The sequence below is a fragment of the Notolabrus celidotus genome, chromosome 3, assembly GCF_009762535.1.
Source record: "Notolabrus celidotus isolate fNotCel1 chromosome 3, fNotCel1.pri, whole genome shotgun sequence".
Lineage (NCBI taxonomy): Eukaryota > Metazoa > Chordata > Actinopteri > Labriformes > Labridae > Notolabrus > Notolabrus celidotus.
The window spans coordinates 26,521,038-26,546,967 of NC_048274.1; the positions used below are offsets into that span (position 1 = coordinate 26,521,038).

The 25,930-nt window shown below is 39.3% G+C and overlaps 2 protein-coding genes across 3 annotated transcripts in view; both read left to right on the forward strand.

The window, feature by feature from the left end:
- Positions 1-1,279: 1,279 nt before the first annotated feature.
- Positions 1,280-10,714, forward strand: fbxo22 (F-box protein 22). Its single transcript, XM_034680724.1, has 7 exons — positions 1,280-1,502; positions 1,772-1,904; positions 3,104-3,191; positions 5,665-5,763; positions 8,147-8,305; positions 8,396-8,561; positions 8,844-10,714. The coding sequence occupies exons 1-7, from the start codon at positions 1,372-1,374 to the stop codon at positions 9,235-9,237; spliced, it is 1,170 nt and encodes a 389-aa protein (XP_034536615.1). The 5' UTR covers positions 1,280-1,371; the 3' UTR covers positions 9,238-10,714.
- Positions 10,715-11,027: 313 nt separating this feature from the next.
- The window catches only part of LOC117810767 (transmembrane protein 266-like), a 52,880-nt gene continuing 37,977 nt past the window's right edge, over positions 11,028-25,930 (forward strand). The window contains exons 1-2 of one of the 2 annotated variants that reach the window (XM_034680722.1): positions 11,028-11,870; positions 12,534-12,668. In XM_034680722.1, the coding sequence (XP_034536613.1) occupies positions 12,655-12,668 (14 nt within the window). In that variant the 5' untranslated portion in view covers positions 11,028-11,870; positions 12,534-12,654. The remainder of the gene's footprint in view (positions 11,871-12,533; positions 12,669-25,930) is intronic. The other variant, XM_034680723.1, reaches the window with a different exon arrangement.

Below are 25,930 nucleotides of genomic sequence, written 5' to 3' on the forward strand. Positions count from 1 at the left end.
GAAGCTCAACACGCTTTCTCAGTGAATTTTTGGGAAGAGTGGCAAACGGGGAGAACATTTCAAACGAAACATATCATTCTTCATTTCAAAAACCTCTAACATGGGCTGAAGATATGGCCATGGGTGCTCAGGTGGAGAATTATAGCCATCATTACTACCTCTAAATGACCTGTCTGATCTGAGGGAAATTTGCTCTATTTGCTCCACATTCAACCAAGGGATCAGATCTCAGAAAAGAGAATTCATCAGCTGACTTCAAAGCAAAAGTTGTGAGTAACTAGAGCACTGATAGAAATGTTGTGGAGTATAAAGTAAAATAGTTGTCTTCTGAATGTAGTGGAGTAAAAGTTATAAGTTCCCCAAAAAAACAATACTCAAGTAGTACAGATACTCAAAAAATGTACTCAAGTAAATTTACTTGGTTACTGTCCACCACTGTCTTCTACAGACCTGACGTGAATGTTTGGCCTCCTTTGTAAGAACTAAATCATTGACAGACTAACTATATTAATCAATCAATCAATCAATCAATCAATCAATCAATCAATCAATCAATCAATCAATCAGACTTTATTTATAAAGCGCTTTTCATACAATGACATTGTAACACAAAGTGCTGTACAAGAAAAACAACTTAAAATAGAATAAATTAAGAAAGAGATCCCAGCCCCAGCCCCGACCCCAAACCCACCCCACAATCCTAAGGTTAACAACATAATATGCAACAATAGTAATAAAAACAATAAAAATAAAATAAATAAATAAAAAATCGAAATAATTTGCTGAACGAACTGAGGAAACGCTCTGATGATATCTTAATGAGGAAACACTGGAGGTAAAGTAAGATGTTAAAACTCAAAACAGGAAATTAAAATTACCAAAGTAAAATACATATCTAAGATAATAAAAGACTAAAATATTAAACCATTAAAAGAAAATAAGATGTGAGACTTAAAATAAATAAATAAGTAAATAAATATATAAAGTAGATTAAAAGTGACTAAATTTGAAATAGATAATAAATAAATAAATAGATAAACCTATTAAGAATACAAATAAAACTTAGTTAAAAGCAAGACTAAAGAGGTAGGTCTTGAGTTTGCCTTTAAAAATAAATAAATAAATAAATAAATAAATGAATAAAAATAAAGACAATCTTTATTACAGATATTCATTCTCGACTGGACCAAAGCATTTGTTAATTTCCAATACATTCCGTTGTCTACTCAAACTTCGAACTGCCATAGCTCCTCCCTGCCGCAGGGGGCAGCAGTGTGCTCTCTCCTCACCTATCCAGCAGTGGAAGAAAAGCAGAGGTGAAAGTTCGTTGCTGTGCGCCGTGCCGGAGATCTCACGTCTTGAGAGGGAAATATGGGTGAAAACGAAGAATTTGCCGTTTCTTTACAAGACAGCAAAGCTGCATACGTGCTCAGTAACGTTGCGGAAGTGGTTGAGCGAATTCTTACATTCGTACCAACCAAATCGCTCCTTCATATTGCAAGGTAACGACAATGTTTGCATGCTAAAGAGTTAACTTGGCTAACATCGCTAGTTGTCATGGAAGTGAAAGTGTTCTCCAGAGACTTACGGATCAGTTCAAATTTGTAAAACTGCAAAAATAATGTCAGATAAGAGTCATTATATCTGTGTTTTATCGTTTCTAGGGGATTATTCCTATTTCCTGACTTAATTCAACAGCCAGCCCACTGTTAAAACAAGTTTCCACCGAGCTTGCAGGTAAAGTTAAGTGTGTTTGTGTGCTTCTCTTCAGTGTGTGCAGGTTGTGGAGGAACTGTGCCCGCAGAGTCCTGAGGACACCCCAGCAGGTGAGCTGGGTGTCGGCATGTGGACCGTCTGACACCGAGGCTCATGCCCTTTGCAGCGTCCTGGCTGAGGAGGTGGAGGTAAATTATAACCGTTAATCTTGCACCATCACACTGCATTTACTCTGTCCATGTTCCTGCCAGTGTACTGTTACTAACAGACACTTTAATCCGATATGAACTATAGTGAAGAAAAAGACTCTGGACTCCTTTCCAGTATAACAACTGGGTGCTGAATCCTGATTGAGAGTCCAATAAAACAACAACAAAAAAAACCCAATACATTGCATTAGCCTTTTTAATAACCTTGTGCCATTTAAGAGGCTAAAAAAAGGAGGACTGCCCTTTTTTGTTTTAATATGCTACTGGTTAAAAACTTGTTCTAGTACCCCAATATGAATAAAAGCAAAGACATTTTTAAGGATTTTCCATAAACATGTCCCGATTAGCTTATTTGTATGGATGCGCATTGCATTCACTAAAGAAAAACAAAATTAGACCCATTATCTCGTAATTACGAGATCCAGATCTCATAATTAAGAGAAAAGTTTGCATAATCTCAATCGTCACTAGGATAAGACACATAGGGTAGTTATGGTGCTATCAGACTATGTGCTTTTATGTTCTACTCGGAATGAGACACTGGGAAATATTAATGTCTCTAAATGTGGATTGCATTCATATTAGTATGTGAACACAGTTGGCCAAAGTTTGAAAGTTATTCACAGATTCAACCTTCTCGGATCAATAATTTGTTGACGAAAGGTGGTAAAAACACGAAGTATATCTCCTTCCCATCAGTGTAAGACAGACGAGCTACAACATAATTTTCATTAATATAGGCCGTCTCTCGCGTTAGGCAAATAACATTGGTCTCTACGTGCTGCTGGTGGTGAGGCGAGTGGGCAGGGACTGTCTACAAAGTGTACTGCCGAAAAGATACGCCACTAAAAAAAGATCAATGACATCACTCCTTAACAGTGCAGTGTCCTGAAAATCATTGCAAACCTTAATCATGTCCTTCTGATTATACTACAACACTTGGTTTGATAATACACAGTTTTTCAGAACTGTAGGGATTTTTTATTGCATATAATATTCAATAACTTCACTGTTATACAGTGTAGTGTCCTGAAAGTCACTGCAAACCTTAATCATGTCCTCTTGATGATACTACAGCACTTGAAATACACCGTTTTTCAGAATTTTAGGGATTTTTTATTGCAGTTATTGTTTTAATAATGTTCTAACATGTAGACTCTGCTTGTAATTATTTTCAGAAAGTGTTCCTCCTCCCTAAAACAGTTCTGACAATGGTAGACTGTCAGGCCTTCAATGGACAAGCCTATCGCTACGGACAGAGTAAAGGTTAGTGTTGTGATAAACTCGTTCAGGGAAAAGTGACCATTGAATAATGTATTGTAAAATAATGCTTTCTCTGCATGAGTGAGAGAAATAACAGAAACAGAAGCAGGGTCTATAAGAAATAATTTTGTTCTTAAAGGTTTGAACCCTTGACATCTACGCCAGCGCTGCTGTTCTGTCTGAGTAATATTCATTAGTGCCTCCTGTTACTTGTAGCTTTCCATCAAGTTTTGATTTTGTTATCACAACAGCAACATGATTATGTGTTAGGACCTTTATAATCTTAATTAACACAAATGCATAGATAATATAGAATTATTCTCGGTTTACATGTTTTTGTAGTATCTTACAGATTGATGGAATTAGCGTGCAGCTTTAATCATAAAGAGCTTCATATCAAACGTGACTCATGAAGACTCAAATTTAGAAGAAATTATTCTTGAAAAAGTTGGCAATAAACCTTTGTCTGAACTTGTTTGTCTACTCTTACCTTAACAACTGAACAATGAATTTATAAGCGCTGCTCCAAAGCTGGGCCACATTATGATGCAGGCTCTTTAGCTTTAGGTGTAGCTCACTGTTTGTCTCTTCCCTATTTACCAGTTTCAACTGGTGACTGCTGTTCCTCTTTTTCTATGTTAGTGTTCTTGACATGTTGAATATGTCGTTATAAGGTTGTCAAAGTTTCCAATAGTTTGGATACTTTACAATCCCACATGCTTTAAAACAATACAATTTTATGTTTGGTGGTATTTAAAAGCAAAGAAAGACAGAGAGAGAGAGAGGGAGAGAGAGAGGGAGGGAGAGAGAGAGAGAGGGAGGGAGAGAGGGAGGGAGAGAGAGAGAGGGAGGGAGTGAGGGAGAGAGGGAGAGAGAGAGAGGGAGGGAGGGAGGGAGAGAGGAAGAGAGAGAGAGAGACAGACAGACAGACAGACAGACAGACAGACAGACAGACAGACAGACAGACAGACCTCTGCACAGATGTTCAGGAAAGTGTGCACTGTGCTGTACACTTATGTCATGGCTGTGTACTTACATTAAACACACATGTTGGGTTTGGGTTGCATTTCTGAGTTTGGCTATTGTCAGTTGAAGGCAAGTTTATTTACCAGGGAGTGTTCTGTGCTAAGAAGATGTACAGTAGAGTGTAATCCTTTATTTTGGAGGGGGGTTCACTTTTTTGCTTTTATTGATTAGACAGCTGAAGAGAGTGGGGTAAGACAGAGAGTAGAGAGTGGGGTAAGACATGAAGCAATGGCTTCTGCTGTAACAAGGATTGCAGCCACTGCACATTGGGCACACGTCTAAACCACTAACCAACCACTAAGGGCCAACAGAGGCTGTTATAATCCAAGTTTTAATGTGACTGCACTCTAATGTTTCAACAATAAGTGGTGATTCTGTTCATTACTAATCAAAGACAGCAAATAAACAAAGGACTTTTTAGGCTTGAATGCTAATTTTCCATCCTTTAATGTATATTAATCTCACTAAAATATTTAAATCTCATCTACATGTATGTGGCAGTGCCTTGCTACTATAACAAAACCTGATTTAGACTCTCACTGCTCAGAAAAGAAGCTGCTATGCTTTGCCTTTCTGTTTAAAAAAATAAAAATAAAGGTATGTCTTTCTTAATGATATGTCCCTACCATACCTTTTTATATGAGATTATTTCATTCTTGAAGGCCATCTTGACCAGCACTGGGTTGTACCAGCTGTGTGTAAGTTGAAATGTAGCTAGTTTGAATGTAATTTCTAATTTAGGATGGAGTTTATACTCTCTTAATGTTTTGGGCGTTGCACCAGCTGATGTGTTGACAACACACTCTCTGTGATAGATTCCATGAATCAAAAACATATGATGACTCTAATCTTAAATGGCACGTTGGTTTCCCACAAGTGCTGATAATTATCATACATCTGCACAACATTAAAGTACCGTTATATTTTTGTACAGTATGTTGTAGTTGATGATTTCACCACTCGATGTCACTGTTGTGATTTTACATTATAGATTGATTATCAACATGATTTTTTCATATTTAACTTATATTAAGACAAAAAGCTGTTCACTCATTGGTAACGTCATATCTGTGACAATATTTTGATTAGCTTGGACATTGCAGTCTACCAGTCTAGATGAACCTTATGTCCCCGTTGTGAAACCAAACAATGACACAACTAGTTTCAACGTCTGGTTTAGGTTGGACTTTACACCCTAACTTAGGACACAACTTATGCAGAGCTGGTGCAACAGGCCACAGGGTTCACTGACAGAAGAGATGTTTAACTCAGGGGGACCGTTCTGGTAAACTGAAGGATGAGTAGATTTAAATAAATCTGAAACTGTTGTGAAACAAATGATGTTATTGCCTGCGATGCATTTTTATTTATTAAGAATTAAACATTTAAAAACAAATTTAACATGTTTAACATCTCTTTAACATGTTTTGATTTCTATGTAACTCTGAAGCAAAAAGGAGTCGCCACAGTCTGGACACCATTGAAGAACTGAACCTGGTCTTCCCCAAAGGCTGTGACGTCATCGGCATTGCTGCACCAGGCATAGTCTGTAAGTGTTCCTCTTTTCTGTCTCTTGTTCCCCAACATGCTTTCTCATTCATATGGCTGAAAATTACAAACAAACAAAGCACAATCATTTAATTCAATAATCAGACAAAGGATCTAAATATCTTAGATGAGTTTTAAAGCTTTGATGATCAAAAATGTGGCCACAGCATGATCATTCACTAGAATTCTGTAGTTACAATGAAAGCTGACCAGGTGTCATGTTAATATCTAAGAGGAGTAGTTCACCTTTGAGCAGAGAGGACTACACATTAATCCCCACTGCTGCTCCCTAGTTGGAAAGCACAAGTAGTGGCTGGCACCTCCCTGCCTCCCCCTCTGATAGATTGCCCAGCCTGCCTGGTGCTGTGCTCCTCATTTCTCCATATAATCACAAGCCCCGCAGAGAAGTGATTCTCCATCAGCCACGTTCTTTTCCCGTTAGATGATGGCTTATCAGGTTCCTGTCGTCTATCAGCTGTAATGGCAGCCTCAGATGTTTGTGATAACTCTCATTTTGTGATATTGCATCACAGGGTCACTGCAGGGTCAGCAAGCACATCTAATTCAAATTAATGAAATATTTGATTAGATGAGGCTGAGTCTGTAGATTACATGTAATAAGCCTGTCATTCAGCTAGGAGTACCACTAATTATTTATATGTGGTAGTAGTTGGGCTGCACGGTATTAAAGAGATGAATTGTGATACACTTAAACGTTGTATTCCACACAGTGGAGGATGTGGATGGATTAGATATTGATGCCAGCATTAGCTCACTTTTAATACGGTGAATGGTGTTCCTTGAATTACAAATTCAGTAACACATCAGCAGAAAATGCTACTCTTAAACTCTAAAAGATATAGAATTGGTGAACTAGGCTACCTGTTTAATAACACTGTAAATCTATGACCGCACAACCTGATTCTTCATTGATATCATCGCTCATCAGTCCGCTAAACTCTTAAAACATGACTAAACCATTGTTTATAGGTAGTCAAATCCTGCCTGGTGTGGTCTTGTTCTTTGATATGAAATATTTTCCTGATGGATGTGATTCTACTGGATTTATCCAGAACTCTGTCATTCAAAATCAAAATCAAGATTCCATTTAAAGACTAAAATAAAAAAGATCTTTTCATGACATGGACTATGCTGTCTGCTATGGAAATTAACCACAGTCTGGATTATGATTTAATTTATTTTACCTTGTACATGCATGAATCAAAAATGTAGCTCCAGTCATAGTCTGCAAAGTTGCAGATTAAAGGCACTGCGAGGAGTTTCGACTGAATTTAAAATAGTCTTGCTCATATGCTGATGCCTCTACATGCCTTACAGAATTAAATGAGACTAACAGCATCAACACTGACAAGTAAGTTAGTGAGCATGGGTTTTCTTTTTACATAAAATGTTGGACTCCTGACTGATACTGGAACAGAATTAGCCAGTAGCACTGAGATCGATACACGCCTGGTGGCATGAGCCATGCTCATGTCGCGGCATGCCACGCCCAGCACCGGCATACGCCACCAACCCCAACATATGCCGCGACATAGGCGTGGCATGCCGCACCCTAAATATTGGCATTCCACCTGGTGTGTTTCCATCTTGCTGTCACTAAAATTAGCAGAAAGAGAATAATTAATTCTCTGTTGAAGTATTGTTTTGGACAGAGAAATTCTACAAGCAGGGCTTTGGCATTTAAAGTAGCAAAATAACTTTGCACAGGATTTAATATTAATGCTGTCTTGTAAATGCTTATTCACATGCTGGTTTCCAGTCTATGTTGGTGACTGTGTAAAAAGGACCACTGTTCACTTCTCCATTTTATTTTTAAGTTGCAAGCTTGATGATTCCCTGGAAAAAATGATTCCCATCCATCATCATTAACATCAATGTCTAGAGTTGCAGTTCCTCAGGTGGCCACTAGGTGCTCACTGTAACAAACTGCATCTACCAAAATGAAATATTAAGTCACTATTAAGTCATACATTAGTTCCAATTAAAGCTACCCCCACTTTTCTTCAGACACTTCGCTCAGGCGTATTACACTAATATTTGCACTGGCTCCATAAGTGTCTCACTAAAGCATGAGCCAGCACACACTATACCAGGCCCAAGAAGGACCCAGCCATATTGAATTCTGTCAATTTACCTTTGTCTTAACTAATGTAGAGCCTCTGTGTCTTCTTCACTAAAGTTATCACACTCATCAAAAATTAAATCTTATTATACCAAAGAAGAGGACCTCATGTGTTTTATAAACTTTGATAATTTTATAGCTTCAGTTTTGATTGGAATAAAAAGTCACAGGCCTCCATCATGACACCATGAGGCTACCTGTAGATCTGTACCTTACAGTGCATTCTTTTTCTTATGTGCAGTGACTCCCACTGGCCTTTGCTCCAGCCCTCCTCAGGAGTACCAGGAGGGGGAGGGGGAGGCTGGTTTTGCACTCATGTTCCCCAGCGTGGAAGGTTTACACATAAAGCCCTTTCATTTTTGCAAGAAGTCAATCTCCCCAACAGCCTTGCAAGAAGCAGGTGAGTCCAATCTTAAAATTGTTTGACCATCTAAAGTGGGATACAATACACTTTTGTTTGTATCACTATTATTTCTTATTTTCTCTGCAGGACTTGTTGACAACCCAGAGCTGCGTGTGGTCCTGATGTTTGTTTATGAGGCCTATAATACTGGAGGATCACGCTTCCTCAACAAAATACTGGAGCCACTGGCTAAGAGTAAAGCTCTTATCGCTGGAGGGCTTGTAGACACTGTTTTCTCTCCTACAAGGCACTGGTGGGTGAATTTACTTCCCTAGTAATGTTTATTAATAAATAACACTTGCCAGTTATTTCTCATAAATTCCTTAAGCTCAGATTACTGAAGGCCTTAAACATAAAAGGCTTTCTCAGTGTCTCACCAAAATTTTACCTTTCATTTCTGCATTTTCCTAATATGTATGACTTGCAATCGAACTGCAAATAAGATTTGGACAGTATTTTCAGACTTTCAAAGTATTTCTACTGTCTTTGCAAAATTCACACTTTCTCTCTCTCCCTATCATATCTCGCTCTGTAGCTGTAGCCAGGGGGCATGCGGGGTGGTGGGCCTGGCTCTGAGTGGCCCTAAGGTGCAGGGGGCATCTGTACTCTTGGACCAAGACATCACCAACCCAAAGGCGGCCGAAGCCACAATCCGGAGGCTGAAGGCAGCAAAAATTCCTGAAAGAAACACCATAGGGCTTATGTTTGCCTGCTTGGGCAGAGGCTCGAGCTTCTACAACAACCAGGCTAATGTAGAGGCTGAAGCCTTCCGCAAGGTATTCCCCAACACCCCGCTCTTTGGCTTGTTCGGCAACGGGGAGATCGGCTGTGACCGGATCGTTAAAGATGACTACACGCTATGCGACACTGACACAGAAAGCCTGCAGCACGAGTACACTACGGTCATGACCCTGGTGCATCTAGGCTGAGTGATGGACCTACAGTTACGATTGACAAACAGGCAAGATGACCCATCAAGCTCCTGTTTGCCAAGGCGGTGGGAACAAGAAATATTCTATATGGAGTGTTAAACACACTGCATCTCAGAACATTTCTGCTCATAAAGCAGGCAAACAGTCCCTTAAGTCATCACTGTAATGGCATCATTTGGGAAATTGCGACCCTTGGAGACTGTGTGTGTAAACACAGCTTCGGTTTCACAAAGTTCATATATATAAAAGACAAAAGGATCATCTCTTTTTACATTCTGATGTGATAGCACTCTTGTAAAATATATTTGTTTATATTTACCCTAAACTTCGCACACATTCAAGGCATATCTTACCCTCTGACATAAACCTCATGGTGTGTTTGCTTTGCAGGTGAGTGAATTATTCACACTTGTGTGTCCCACAAGTTATTATTCTAGTTATTGATTCAGCGCAGGCACTTTTAATCCATGTAAATAAGACAAATATAGTCCCTCTTCCACAAAATCGAGGTGATCTTGATTTAAATGTTTCCTTGTCATGAAGCTTTTACACTAAAGATTTTTACATTTTGTCTTACCAATGGGGAAAATAATAATCTGAGTAAGCTTATAAATAAAACCCCTTGGGACATACATTCCTCTTGGTTCAGTTGGTCACAGGGATATAACTGTGAACCTCACAGTGCCTCTTTTTGGTCCTTGTGTCAGGTCATATCTCCTGCTTCCTACTTCTAGTACTTAATGGTTGAGCTCAGTGTTTACTTCATACTACACACTTCTGCAGGTTGGGAGAAAAATATTTTGAAAGCTGAAGGTAAAATAGATTAGGATGGCTGTACTGAAGACCGACACTGAAAAGAGGAAAAATGGAATTCACCCCATGTTAAGTGTACAATTAATTCCTCGTGGAAACGGTTGATGGTTTGGAATTGAATCCCCTCAAGGTCAGAAAAAGCTTTTCTGTTTTGGATCCTTTTTGTAAAAAAAAAAAAAAGTAAAGATTCTCTTCAAAATGTTATTATGAATTACTTGATAATATGTTTAAAAGAAAGATCAGAATTTAACGGACAGCTCTGTGTGATATAATATAAGTCTCTGTTGAATTTATTAAGGTATCATTTCTTTAAATGGGCCAGTCATTGATGTAATTCAGGCGTTTTCTTTACTGACACAAATATCCAGCTGACCTGAAAGTGCAATTCTCGGTTTAAATTTCTTGGTGAAGTACTTTTTGAAGTTCAGTTTTTTTGCAATGTTGATTATTGCAGAAAATGTCCAGTATTTTTACCTTTTAATAAATAAATTAGAAATCCTTAACATTTAACTTTTAGTATCTGAAGAGGAACTTTAAAAGTATTGGTGCTTTTTGCTCGTTGAACAAAACATTGTTTTGGTGTTGATGCACTTTTCTACATGTGCCAAGTCATATCTGTTCTGCTCATTTCTTCAATAAATGACAAACATCCAATATTTAATATATATTGTATTTTCTCCTTGTATTTTACCCCATTCCGCTGTTCCATCAGCCAGCCTCAGAAGACCCAGTCCTGGAGCGCGCAGGGCGTTACGCATCCCTCCTCTGTTGTAACCACAGGCCTACTACGGTTTATTCAGATCAGCGCTCTTCCTTATTTGCGCACTCCCTGAAATGTGAGCCTCAGCCTATAACATCTTGAGCAGCCCACGTCCAGGCGTGTTTAAATAAAGGAAGAGACGCTTCAGATTGATTGATGTGCGCTTTAACCATCGACTGGCTAATCCCGATGAATGACAAACGGTTAAGCCAATTGCTGCGAAGGCAATTTATATTCCCATAGTATCTTTATTTTGGGAAACCATAAAAAACGCTCATGACACGGAGAGGGACGACCTACCAGGCGTAAAGCTAATAAAATCATCTGTGGCGATAATCCGCGCTTAAATTGGCCTCAATCGGGAACTGGGAAAATCTTCACTGGATTTTATTCTTTCTCTCACACAGATAGACACACACATAGACGGCCAATATTTTTATATATCTATGTCGTGACCGGAGCGATGCAAATGTCACACGATTCATTGGCTACTGTCAGTCTCCGGTACGAAAACGTCAATGTTTTGATGGCGTTTGGGTGAAATTGGCCCTGCTGCTGCCGTGGGATTGAGAGAGGGAGACGAGGATTCGTCCGGCTCGTTTCAGCACCTGGACAGCTCCGCTCGCAGGGATCCCCGCTGCGCTCGCCGGGGAAACCCTCCTCTACTGAGGAGCGGGATCTGGATCCAGATCTGGAGCAGTGATCCTTACCAGGAGGAAATAATTTTTTTTAAACCAGAAGGACACTTAAAAGCTACCATGATCTTCCCTAGCGACGATGATTCTTGCGTTTGAGCTTCAGCCCCTCTCTGGTTTTGCACTGAAATCCAAGCAGCGCAAGTGGGAGCAGCGGAAGCAGCAGCAGCAGCAGAAGCAGTGGTGGTGTTGGTGGTGGTGGTGCTCATCCAATGCAAAAGTGCTAAGGATAGCTGCAGCCTACACACACTGCGAGCCTGCTGCTGCTTCACTCACTCTGATCATCACCGAGGGAGACATCACTATCAGCAAGGGGGCAGCGGGAGGCACGATTACCCGTCCACAATGTAAATCTCTCACAGGTAGGTCTGAATAAATCATTTATTTATGTGTAGAGAGGATCTTTTAGCAGAAGTTGTGCACATTACTCATTTATTCTCATTTATAGTTACTCCCTACTGGAATCTGATAGCTGCTAATTTTTAGGAGAAGTGATGAAAAGTCTGAGTCAGTCGGTGGAGTGTTGAATGTTTGATCTCAGCTAGCTGTGAGCAGAAAATTGCTCAAGTTTGAGATTAAAAGTTCACATCAACAAAAGTTCATTGGTGGTGGGGCTCAGAAAATTATTTTTATGTATTTTTGTCAATCTAGTGTTTGGGGTTGTCTTAAGATTTCTTTAAACCAAACTTTTCATAAACGTTTTAAGGAGCAGGGTCGGTGTGTCTTTTCCTGTGAAACTCACCAATCTCCCCAAGGCTCACTGTTTAAGCATGTGATAAAAGAAGCTAGTTACATTCACTTATTAAACGAGCAGTTTAAAGGATAGATGTGGAAAGAAGATTTTCTGACAAATACTTCATTAAATGTTGCAGAAAACAGAAGATGCAACTGATGTTGCAAGTACTGGTAAAGCCACCTTTTGAACCTAAGTTGCCATCCCCCACGTTTAAGTCCTGTATCTATGTATCTAAAATAAAATAGAGCTGTTCTTCACCTGCACAAATGACCACGTTCTTCTCTCCCAGGTTCATCATGACAGCATCAATCAGGTGAAAAGGTGAACTGCAGCACACAAAATAACCTGAACTGAGTGCAACCTTTGTGACAACCACCACCACCTTTCTCCTCTTGGGATCTTCGAAAATCATGGCAAATGCTGAGTGAGTTCAGAACATTACTTGTATTTCTTTCGCTGCAAACGAAAACCAAAAGGATAGTAGTATTCGCTCGGAATACTAGTGTTTTCATTTATCCGAAAAGGAGAATTGCTTGCTTTCAGGTTACCCTCAGTTTTCCCAGGACATATCTGAATTTTTTTTTCCACTTGGTCTCCTCTCTGTCACTGCTTTTAAGATTTCTGTGCCTCCGTCTCTACAATAATGATCTTTATTCACTCACACACTGCCCCTGTTGAGGTATCTGACCCTCGTCTCTCCAAATGCAAAACACAGACGCACTCTGAGATGCAGAAACACACCTGCACAATGCTGACCATACAGAGTGTTCATTCTGCTGTGGCATAAACAGGAGGTCACTGTGTTAATCCTTTCTGTGGAACAACACACAGTTTATTGATCAGGATTATACATGAACGTTACCAATTAACACCTTCTTCAAACAAATCCGCTCCAGCTTTAGTCTTCACTTTGATCTCCATTTTTAATTTGTGCTCGGCATGTTTGCACTGAGAACAGCTGATGCATTTCATGCCTTAGCCTGTGTGTGTGTGTGTGTGTGTGTGTGTGTGTGTGTGTGTGTGTGTGTGTGTGTGTGTGTGTGTGTGTGTGTGTGTGTGTGTGTGTGTGTGTGTGTGTGTGTGTGTGTGTGTGTGTGTGTGTGTGTGTGTGTGTGTGTGTGAAGACAAAGTAAAAGGTAAGGAAGAACACAGAAAATCATTACTGTTAACTCACGATTCTGCTGCTGTAGCATGACTCTGTAATTTGTCCCATCTTAACTAGCTGCATTTATTCTCTTGACCTAGATGAATAGCCCTAAATCGGCGCTCCATTTGTGCTTTAAAAGAGAACCGGTTCTGCTCGTGGTCTCACACAGAGCTCAGCTCAGCATGTCTCAGTCGCAATGTCACATCATGCTGTGGTTAAGGTGAAATACATCCTCAAACAGATGACTATATCTGACAGAAATAGCTTTATGAGCTCCCCTTCATTTTTTTTTACCTCTCTATCACTGTCTTTCACGTGAAGTAACTCTGGATTTATGCACTTTTATTTGAAGGGATTTTTGGGTAAATAGATCAATATTTTACAGATCAGTCACTGTTTAATAAAAAAAGAATTAAAAGTAGAATAAGGGTCAAAGCAGTCTCAAAAATGAAGTAGATACTACATATTTTTATCAAAGTTAAAGAAGTTTATTCATACATTTTTTACTTTAATCAGCAAAATAAAGCCTGTGTGACTGCTTCATTAGTAACATGAAACTAGGATTGTTATACTATAGTCTGAATCTGTTAGCAGCATTTAATTATTTTACCTGATTGTTGATTTTACACTTGCATTAACTTTTGAGTTGTTCAATGCAGTGGTTTCTGTCCCAATGTGACAATGGAAGTTCACAAATGAAGTCCAAATCCATAAGGGTTGTGACCAAACTAAATGAGGTTAAAGAATAGAAAAACAAACGGTTTACCTTCTTCAGCATTGAACAGAGCTTCATCCTGACACTCTGCTTTTTCGGAAGTGTCACCACTCATTTATTCTTTGTCTTTTATGAGCTTATCTTTGTATATGTTTTTTTCTTAAAATTTAGAATTAAAAATAACTAGTAAATGCAGATGTCAGTGCAGAAATAGTGCAGCGTTTTCCTCTGAAATGTCTAAAACAGGTAAACAGTAGCACAAAAAAACATTTAAATCCTTGTTTAAAATAATAGACTCAACCCAAATAAGGAATCCATGTCCATGTTCTGGTGTATTGTTCCTCTAAAATCCTGAGAGGTCCTTGGTGCTAGTGGGGACAACTCATCTATCCTCTGGTGTTTCTGTTTACCGGGTTGTTTATGCTCCTCTGCTGGGGGGAAGGATAGGTTAGATGACTTTGCCTCTTTCGTTTGTGTTTGACGGGCAGTGAATGAGCGCATGGTTTTTTTCTGCCTATTCAGAGTTTAGTTTCTTTGACAGGGACCATGCACAATGCAACTGTAGAGCTAGAATCAGCTATACAGCTAATTTACATCTGTAGTCCCTGAGATCTAAAAACATACATTATAGAGAAAGCACTGTGTACCAATAGCTGGACATTTAGCTCAATTCCCTGTGGTTTAATGCACTATGTTTATTAGATGAATAGTAACAATCAGAATCAGATGTTAAAGGGGAACCCTGATAATTTTAAATACTGAATTTATTTGAGTCTTTACTGAGAGAATGCCACTGAAAAAGTTTTATTGTGTTCAATGTAGGTTAACGGTTCTGGAAGGAACTTTCTAAAGGAGAAAAAACATTTGTTGACTATTTAATCTTTAAAAAAAAGTATATTCACAGTAATTGTGATGGTACACTGATAGGTAAAGCGGAGTATAATCATGGCTAAGCTGTGGAAGCCTTCATAGTAAATGGTAGATAGACTTGTACTTTTATATAATTATATATTTTCTAGTCTTTCTGACCGCTCAAAGCACTTTTACACTACTAGTCACATTCACCCATTCACACCCATACACTCACTGATGGTAGAGGCTGATATGTAGTAAGGGACCATCAGTATTAGCTAATCTCATTCGTACTCATTCACACACCGCTGTTGTTCACACACCGCTGAGCAATATGGGGTTCAGTGTCTTGCTCAAGGACACTTCGGCATGTGGCTGCCGGAGCTGTGATCGAACCGCCAATCTTCTGATTGATAGACGACCGACTCTACCCACTGAGTTAGACACCTCAAGTTACCGATCTTAGCTGGTTATATCCTCAGAATGACATCACAGCCACAGAAAAAAACCCTGAAGAATGATGCTGAGAGAGAAAAGAGTTAAACTGCACTCTGAAACTGATGGTTAGTGAGGCTTCACTGATCCTCATTGTTGGCTGAGTAGGATGATACTATCCATTGGTGATGGAGAAAGACCCACCCTTACATTAAGGCATTGATGCCTTGTGGAATTTTGAAGGGGGCAGTAATCAGAGGAAGTCTGGTAACTTTCTGTAAAGAGCCAGCCTAAACAAAAAACCCTGATGATGTCTTTAGGTTCATAGCTGCTTGGACCTGGAGAGTTCTTTTTTTCTAGTCAATCCTCAACTTAGTATTGTTGTATCTGTTAATGACTGTCAGAGTTTATGTTGGACCTTTTAAAACTGCATTCCATGAACATGGTTTGGCAGGTTTTGAGGTATCGTAATTTGTTATTCAACAATTGAACACATATCAGTTAGCTTTCTTTATTCATACCAACCAAGTGGCAGCCTCCGGTCTAAAAAAACATGAGTCTAATGCGGAAGTGCTAAAAACTGCAGTTCATCAAGGATCCGCTTGAGGCTGGCTCCAGAAGTACCGGAAACCACATACACACCAATTCAAAAAAGCTGATCTTTACAGCCGAAATAAACATGTTTACAGCCTTGTACAAAAGATGAGTATAGTCTGGATAGCTCATTTCTCGATCAGCACACACTGTACGGGGTTGAATTTTTTTGTAACGTTGCAATTTCAAAGATTTTGAGATTACGAGTCTTGCAATGAGAGGCACAGCTGACTGCAGGAACACTGTAGCTGTTGGCTAGGAGGCTCAAAGCCCGCCTCTTTACGTCACAATCACTCAACAGCAACAATATGGCTGCCGCCGCCGACTGGCCTCAAAACAGCGCTTCAGAAACGGATGGGTGACGTCACGGATCCTACGTCAATATTTTATACAGTCTATGATACCGACACAACTTATTAATATGAGCTAATCAGTCTTACTCATGGAAAAAGTCTCCCTTCCGTCTATTTTTCCGTGAACTGTTCTAAATATTTTCTCACTCTTTACTTAACTTGCATGTTTTAATAAGATTGAAGCTGTTGCTACAAATACACCACGCTGCACCTCTAATATAGATCTGCCGAATATATTTACCTCTTATATTTCCTCTGTATGTAACAGTTAATTGCAGAAGAAACAAGCCAGTCAGTTAAGTTACTTCTAAAAGTCTACAGAATTCAGTTTATTTCAGTCATTAAGTCTTTCAACACCCATATTCCCTCATGTGTCTGTAGAAATTAAAATAATCTATTATTGGAAACTGACACAAAGTATAAAAGGTCCACGGACCTCTCCATTGTGAAGAAGGCTTATGTACATCTGCTGTCTCCGTCTTGCTCCGTGAGGGTCTCTGTGTCTCCTGCGTCTTCTTCAGCTTGTATCTGTAAAGGTCAGATAAGAGACTGGTCACACCAGGGCCAGAACAGTCCATTGTGCAGTCCACCAATTCATCATAGTTTAATCTGTAATATTATTAATGAGCTAATGTGCCTGGCAGACTTCATTAATATCCACTGGCGGGAAATTACCAAAGTTTCTTTGGAAGTTGAATTGTTCCAAGAAATTACCCTGAGCAATTTGTAAAATCTGCAGAAGTGAGGGATGATTTATGCTACAACAAGAACAATGTGTTAAACACAAGTTTGAATTATGCATGTTGTTGCCTTAAAAAGACTGTTGCTGCTGTTGATAAGGTGAATAATGACCATAATTCAAGTAGCCTGGTTGTTGCTGTTTTAGCATGGGCTAATCTGGATGCCAATAATTTCCCTTGGTTAAAACTGACCCTTTCCTTTGCTCCATCTTTATCTTGTAATTTAAAACATTGCTCACAGTATTTACTGTATTAGCAGCAACAAAAGACAGTTCTTTAGGGGCGCTGTCCTGTACAGTACTCGTTGCAGGGGTCACCGGTTCGATTCCCGGCCGCGACCATTTCCTGCATGTCTTCCCCCACTCTCGACTCCCCACATTTCCTGTGTCTCTTCATCTGTGCTATCGAATAAAGGCAAAAAAAGCCCCAAAAATATAAAATATAACTTCAAAAGACAGTTCTTTAGTTTACTGCACCACAGCAGTCCGTGAAACATTGTCAACAAATCACAACTCCACCACCAAACTGGCTGAAGCATTAAATCAGACTTTTTGTTGGATGTAAAAACGTTTGTAATGTTTGTATGTTGCAACATCAGTGGAAAAATGTTTACACAGAGTGTTTTTAAACACTAATACACAATGAAGTCCAGCTTCTCCAAAGTTCTCCACGGCAGCTGGTGGGAGCAGGAAACATCTGCTTTGTGCCTCCTTATTCTGGCCAAGTTTTGGTTGTGTTTCATACCCTCAGGGGTTCTGCTCAGACAGCCTAATCTAACATGTGTGCGTTGACCCTGTAGTCCACCAAAGGCCTTGGATGTAGTAGAGTGCGTTTCAGGATAAAATGTGTAAAAATGAAAGGAAATCAAAAAAATTTGCTGCACAGTAAATACATTTTCAAAGCTGCTATTGGGCTTTACAAAGAAAGGTTATAAGGAGCTTAACACCTGTGTGTGATGTATTGTTTTGAAATGATGGCTCTTGGTTTGCTTTTCTTTACCGATGCATACATCTATATACTATTTTAGAGCATGAAAGCATGTCAGATTTTAAAAATGGCACAATTTTCCTCAAGAAAATATATTACCTGACACATGCTCACCCTTCGAAGGCGCTAACCTACCCAGACCTATATAGCTGATAATAGTAATACTATGTAGGGAATATTTATAAGAGGAAGGCAGATCTTATCCCCATCATGATGAGTGAAAGTGGAATTTCTGATTTATGAACAGTGTCCAATAAAAGTTTCAAAAGGATATGAACTCAGTGGTTCACTTTACAGCACTTTAAGTCAATTTGATTAAAAAGAAACCCTAATGTCCATACAGTTCTTGTCACGACTTTCTTCTGTAGTCAGCTTTTTGAGGGCAATTTTTACATTCATTTGTAAGAGATTGCACCTTTAGACCTCCAGGTGTCTCAAGCTTATTGAATTGATATTACCAGCATGTCTTAATTGATTGTAGGAAGGAAACAAATCAGAAACCATGTTTTTTATTTTTACTCTAATAATATGATAAAAAAACCACTCCGCAGAAAGCCATTTGTTTTAATGCTCGGCAGTGTCATGCGCTAACTGCTAACCTTAGCACACTTCACAATCTCAATGGCAAAATGCAAATGTTAAGTTGGGAATCATTTATTCATTCATTCATTGACTACTCTGTTGTCAGACTACTATGTAGTGGACTTTATAGTGGGGCTCATGGATGAAAATCCACTTCAAAGTAAGTGGTGAGTTATGTCACGTTCAGTGTGAGTCTACAAACAAGCTAGCAGCTCTCCCATTCTTTTCTAATGAACAGCAGCGCTTTGAGCTGCTCATACGTCTTGCTATGACGATACCAAAATACAAATATTTAGTTGGTATAGTGTCTTCCATGCCTCTAAGTTACGTTTTTCAAAAGACGCTGACATTGCTCATTACCAAACAATACCAAAATCTTCCTTTTCTTTTTCCCAAGGCTGCATGCAACTTTGCAAACTGATCACAAGGGTCATGAGCGAGTCACTCCTGTGGTCGGATAAAGAACTCTGCCTCCCAGTTACTTTCATGACCTTCTGTTTTGGCTGTGAAATCCCTTGAGCAACTTTTGTCACATAATGACCTTTCCTACCTGGCCCACAACTCCACAGTCCGATATGTAATTTTATCTGCCGGCCCCCAGGGAATCCTGCTTCCCTGAATATCACTGCTTTCCTCTGGGTGCTCTACTGCAGTTGCATTCTTTTTAGTCTTTCCATGAAATCATGTTTTTCAGAATTTTGCAATTGCCACTTTCAGTTAGATAGGAACATTGGGCATACACAGAAAGGTCAATATTTATGTTTAGGACAGCAGAAATACCTTTACTTGGATGGATGCAGGAGTGGATTGTCTTTTATTCTCATTGACATTTTTTGGATGATGGTGCATCATATTTACTGTCAGAAATGATATCAGATTATCACAGTGTTACTTGATTGAAAACCTGCTGCTGTTAATGCAAGCAGCTATGTATTTTTTTCATTATCATTAGTGCAGTGCTCATGCCACTTCTTTGTCTGAGTTGCATTAAATGTTTCACAATATATGGGCCTTTAAAAAATGATACTCACTATCTGACTGTTTATTTCTACATTTTTGTGCAACATTAACACAGCAGTAACCAGAATAAATATGACATACACCAAAAAAGATTACCTCGCTGAAGCAGGCCAAAGAAATGTCACCTAAATATCAAACATATTTTAAAATGCATGACTTACCCTATTGCTTAATGTTAGAATTTTGTTTACATTGTACATAAAAATCCTTGGTCTGAGTCTGCAGCTTTCCCTGATATCTTGTCTGACAGCCCTGCTGCACACCAGGTATATTACTGTAAGCTGTGAGCTGGTGGGGCTCTGGACAGCTTGTGTCTGTCATGAGTGGTTATGTGTGCAGTCCTGATTGTTTGGGAAGAGAGCCAAACCTGCTGCTGTGCTGTAGATGAGAGGTGGTATGGATGAGGTGCTGTGTGTAGGAGAAGTGTGGAGAAAACAACATCTATCAGGCCAACCCACTGTGGCATAATGCTGTGTATCCACAGTCTCAGGGCGGGAATTAATTCTTTGCCAAGTAAAATAAGTGTGGAGGTATTTGTCATAGAGGCACATAAACAACTTTCACAGTACAACAATACTCCTCTCCATCTTACCATCTGTGTACCATGAGTGGGACATGTGAGGACACATTGTGTCACCTTGGTCAGTGGGTCATTTTCTATGGGAATGCACTGGACACAGGGTATTAGTGAGGCTGTACTGGAATCTTCTAGATAAAAGTTTTTCATTGTACAATTAGTCAGATTGAAAGATAGATTATTTATCACGCTGAATCTGCTACATAGCAAAAGCAACTGTAAATTTTGATAATGATAAAAACTTGGATTATAATCCTCTGTACAACCCCTAAGAGTCACGATTCTATTCAAGTCAAAAAGTGTTGGTGGGATTTTAACATCACAGCTTTCATTAACTGTAGCTCTGCAACATAAGCAGACAACTCCACAGCTGTTATCACACACTGGTTTAAATGTTGATGCAACCTCATTGTATCTATATGATTTCTGAGGCACTCCTCAAATCAGATCCTGGAATACAATCAAGAACGTCAAATAGAGAAATCTCAACTTTGGTTAAAAAAATGTCCAACTCTGGAAGAAAATAGTTTATGTAGCACATTAGTCGGAGGATGATCATTTGGTATGGTTTACAAGGCCTTTGAAATAAAAATAAGAGTCAAATTGTTTTGTCCATTGTCCACTTTCCTCCTAAAAACATCCCTGGCCCTCCTAGCTTGTCTGGAGTTTGTGATGCAGGGACCAAGCTTCTGCAGTATGGGGCACTCCAACTGAGAACAGTTTGAAGATGTAAAGAAAAAGACCCTTGGTCCTGTTTCAAGTCATCCTTTAAACTTTATTGTTAACTTAATTGAAGTTCAATATTTGTATGCCGTCTGCCCTGCTCTTGTTGTCTTGTTCTTGTTATTATTTTATCTTATCTTAACAATAAGCCTGGAAAACGGACAAATCTGCAATCTTGTGTTTTGCATCTGGTCCCAATGCAATACAGACAGATTTTCATTCCATGTGTTTCCAGTCAAGCCACTCTCCACATGTGTTTTGGTACTTGGGCTACCTACAGTATCTAGTTTAGCAGCATATCACTGTTTTGCTGAGTTGTAGCATTTTGGTCAGTGCTCGTTGACTACACCTCTTTAAAACTGAAGATGAACAGAAAGGATCCAGAATAGTTAGCATTTATAGATTGACCTAGCCATACCAGGACATTAAACTATACTATACTAAATAATTTGAATTATTCATTTTCTAAATGGAGAGAAGCTACGGCATACCAAAAATCTGTAATATTCTGTCTCTTTCTCTCAGCATTAATTTTCTTCACTCATGTAATACATATTGCCCTGTGCATTTGTCAACAGCATCACAGCCTCCTGTGACTGTCTTTCTGACTATATAGAGTATGTATCTTCAAAGAAATGTAAGGCCTGCTTACCGAGGGAAATAATCCCATCAAATTGAGATGAGGGTAACAGCTCTTGAGACTAGACCACAATATCAGTTCTTCCTGAAAGCAAAGGGTTTTTATTAATGAAAAACAAAACAAAAAAGCCTGCTGTCATATGCTATACATGCAGAGATGATGGACCACTCTTGGGAAATGCAACCATCTATCCTTTTTCAAAGTAGTTTCAGCCTCAAGTCACATCAATATCAGTGTAAACTATCAGTCTGCATTAATAATAGTTATTTTGTTGTTATGAGCTGACATTTATGATTGTGTTCGGACAGCTTTGTCTCAACTAACCTGCTTATTTAGGCATCTTGTTTGAACAAGTCAGCTTTATTGTTCCGCTGTGGTTAACTTGGATGGAGAGGGAACTAACATTATTAAATCAATGTAGAAGAATATGCACAGGTGAAGTTTGTCAACATAAAAAAGTGGGCTATGTTACGGCACAGGTCTCAAACGCTCAGTCAAAGGTAGTTCTGAACAAAAATATTCATGGAGAAAAGTATTCAACTTGTTTTCACAATAGTAAATAGATTTCCTCACCTCTCACATCACTACATTCTTTCTTTCTTTCTTTCTTTCTTTTAAATTCTTGTAATCACATCAACCTTTCTGCCTCTATAAACCTAAAACTACCATGAGCAAGGCAGAGCAGCAGTGGTGGTAGTCAGAGACATAGAGGCGAGGTTGAGAGAGCTAGTGCCGCTGATGAAAACAAAGCAGGGAAAGAAAGAAAGAAGGAGCTACATTTTGTTTGTATGCAGCTGCTCTTCATACTAACCACTCTGCTCTGCTCTCTGTCACACATGCAGCTTTCACTTAGCAGAGACACAGACTCTTTAATTTCACAGCTCGGGTGATAAACGTTTTTTTTTAATTGGATTTGATGGCTCATTGATATACACAAGTAACATATGAGAAACGGTGATAACACCTGATCACTATGTTGTCTTTCGGTTCAGTTCTGTGGACATTACTGCACTTTGACTGACACACAGAAATGTCTTAAACACAGACATGTGATAAGATAATAAACACAGACATGTGATAAGATAATAAACACAGACAGAGGCCAGAGTCTGTATTAAAAGAGACACCACCACACTTCACTGGGTTATAAATGACCATTGAGATTTAATATTGCAACAGGAGTCTTTTTTTTTTTACCTTATGTTATAATAATTTGGAATGGAAACTTTTAAAGTTGTATTTTTTAGGGCATTTTTGCCTTTAATGGACAGAACAGCTGAAGAGAGAAAGGAAATTTGGGGAGCAGAGAGTGGAGGAGGATATGCAGTAAATGGTCGATACTGGAATCAAACCTGTGACCTCTGCCACAAGGGCTATAGCCTCTTTACATGGGGCGCACGCTTAGACAGCTGGGCAAATGGCGGAATGGAACTTTTGAATGAAATAGTGTTGCCTCCAAGTACACAAGCTAGTTTATTCTCAGCTTGAAGTTATGAAGGGTATTGCAATATAACGCAATTCTTACTGCATTGTGCCCGTGTATCGTGGTACTTATCGTATCTTGAGGTCCCTGCCACCCAGCCCTTGCAAAAGTGGCAAGACTTTTATTGGATGGAAAAACAAAAAGAAACTGTCAAAATAATTAAAACTTATGATACATTTTCTTACCATATGTTGTTTCAGTTGGTCCTATAGAGACTTAATATGGTCCTCTAAGGGTTTGTTCCCAGGATGATCAACTTACTAAGATACTGTTTGTGTTTATGGCTCAGTAAGGATTTTCTTTTTTCGCCGTGGATTCAAATTAGGAGAGCAGTCATGTTTTATATATCCACGAGCTAAAGTCATAGAGTGAAAGTTAACAAGATAAACAGTGGCTTTCATTTTGTCATTATTTTTATGATCAAATGCCCAACAAAACTCTCTCTCACAACACACACACACACACACACACACACACACACACACACACACACACACACACACACACACACACACACACACACACACACACACACACACACACACACACACACGCCTTGCAGTCACTTGCAGAGAATAGGTTGCCCTCCAACAGCTCAGGTCACCCCAGATTGCATCAAAGGTCTTTTGGTGTTGGCTTTATCTCTGTATATTTTAATAAACTGTGGTTGACTTTTGGGATTGTGTCATTGCGTGTGTGAGTGTGTGTTGGGTGGTTATCTCTGTTATCTGCCTGCATATCCATCTGCCCTGTTTACCTGGCTCTCCTTTCTTTGAGGTAGGCCTGTCCTTCAGATTGCATGCCTCTTCTCTGAAAATTTCAGGTCACTCAGTGCTGTCCGTCACGGCAGTTTGAGAAGGAAACATTGTTTCAGTGTACAGAACATAGCAACTGAAAAAAAACTTATTTTGATTTGTATCCTCTGCGGATAAAACCATTCCCGTGATCACTTCAGTTATGTCCTGTGTATTGCAGTAGCCTGAGCCATGAAGAAAGACTTATGTTGTGAATTTCAGCTCTAATCTCACAACCTAATGACCATTATCTGACAATTATAAATCATTTGGCCGCAACCTCAAATAATTTGGAGCTTCCTGTGTCGCCAGCTAGCAAGAAAGTACTTCCTATTAAGACTTCCTTTTCTGTGGGTTGCTCCTTAGTTACAGTCAGGCTTGCAACCTCCGGTCTCAAACTATGAAGCCCATGCGGAAGTGTTATAAACTGCAATTCATCTAGAATCTGCTTGAGGCTGACTGCAGAAACACCGGAAACCACATAAACATCAATTCAAAAAGACGATCTTTGCAGCATTAATAAACATGTTTACAGCCTGGTTCAAAAAACGGCTTGGTCCTACGTAGATAATTTCTCTATCTGCACACACTGTACGGGGGGTACATTTTTTTCTAACGTGACGGTTCAGAAGATATTAAGATTCCGAGTTTTTGCCCAAATAAGGACATGACTGACTTGACTCCCGGACAGGAACCCATAGCTGTTGGCTAGGAGGTTCAAACTCCTCCTCTTTATGTCACACTCTGCCTCGCTGAGTTCCGCATTTCCAATATGGCTGCCGCTGTCAATTGGCTTCAAAACAGCTCTCAGGAACAGATGGGTGACGTCACGAATACTACCTCCATATTTTATACAGTTTATGCTTGCAACTCTAGAAGTTACAATGAAGTTGGATTTGGGAAACAGTACTTAGAATACTTTTTTATGCAGCATTCAGATGCAGACATCTATTAATAAAAGATAATTAAAGATAAATCACTGTAATGGTGCTTCTGATTGGCTCTGAGATAGCATTATTGTGAACATTGTCTGGACCCTTTTTGCCATTCAGACTACAAACAGAAAACTTTCCAAACCAAAGTTTCCACTTTCTTTTCTTTTTTCATGATCTGTTGTGAGCTTTATTTCCTCTTATCTAATTATATTGCCTTTCTCAAGTTTTTCTTTTAACCCGCCCCTTTCACTTACAGTCCTTCTTTTGAACCTTTGTGCCCCTCTGTCCTCCCTTGTCTCCTTTCCTTGCGCCTCTTCGTGCTGTCAGCCTAGTCTCACTGCGTTCCAAATTTTTTAAACCCATCATCTCTTCTGTTTTTGTTCATACCTCCACTTTCTTTATCACCCTCCCTTCTCTTGTATAACCCCTTGTATCCACCTCCCTTTTTTCTCCCACTCCTCTAGTTTCCCCTCCCCATTCACCTTTTTCCTGACTTCCTTTGACGTTTGAAGGGGAGTGGGGATCCGCTCAGCTGACAAAGGGAGAGGCGATGACGTCACAGCAGACATGATACACCAGCATCTGCTCTGGTCTAAAAATACACACCACAGGGCACACACACTCAGTCTGCAGCTGCACTCAGCATTTGTTTCCACCTCCACGCTTTACTGAGATGGCCCAGCTTTTTACACAACTAGGGCTTTTGGGAAATGTTGGGTTACTTTGTGCTGGCCAACAGCTGAGCATCCTCGATGTGTTATTTAGGGTCAAAGTTTTTGGGTGGATGAGGGGGTCGGGTAAAGGTTGAATAATATGGATACAGAGAAATGTGGGCATGTTTTTATACGTTAGCATCATGACATTTGAGGATTGATTTAAACTTAGATTTCAAGATTTTTTCTGTAATATTAATCAGTGCTTCAATGAGAAAAAATCTGCTGTGTGAAAAAATAATGTGCTAAACTATTTTTATTGTCCACCACACTTTTGGGAAAACAATAAATAAATCAATATTTCGTACTCCATGAAGTCCCCAGAAGTGAGTTTTCTGCATTATTTTTTGTAATATACCCTATTGTCTTATTTGTTTTACAAAATCTATTTATGTA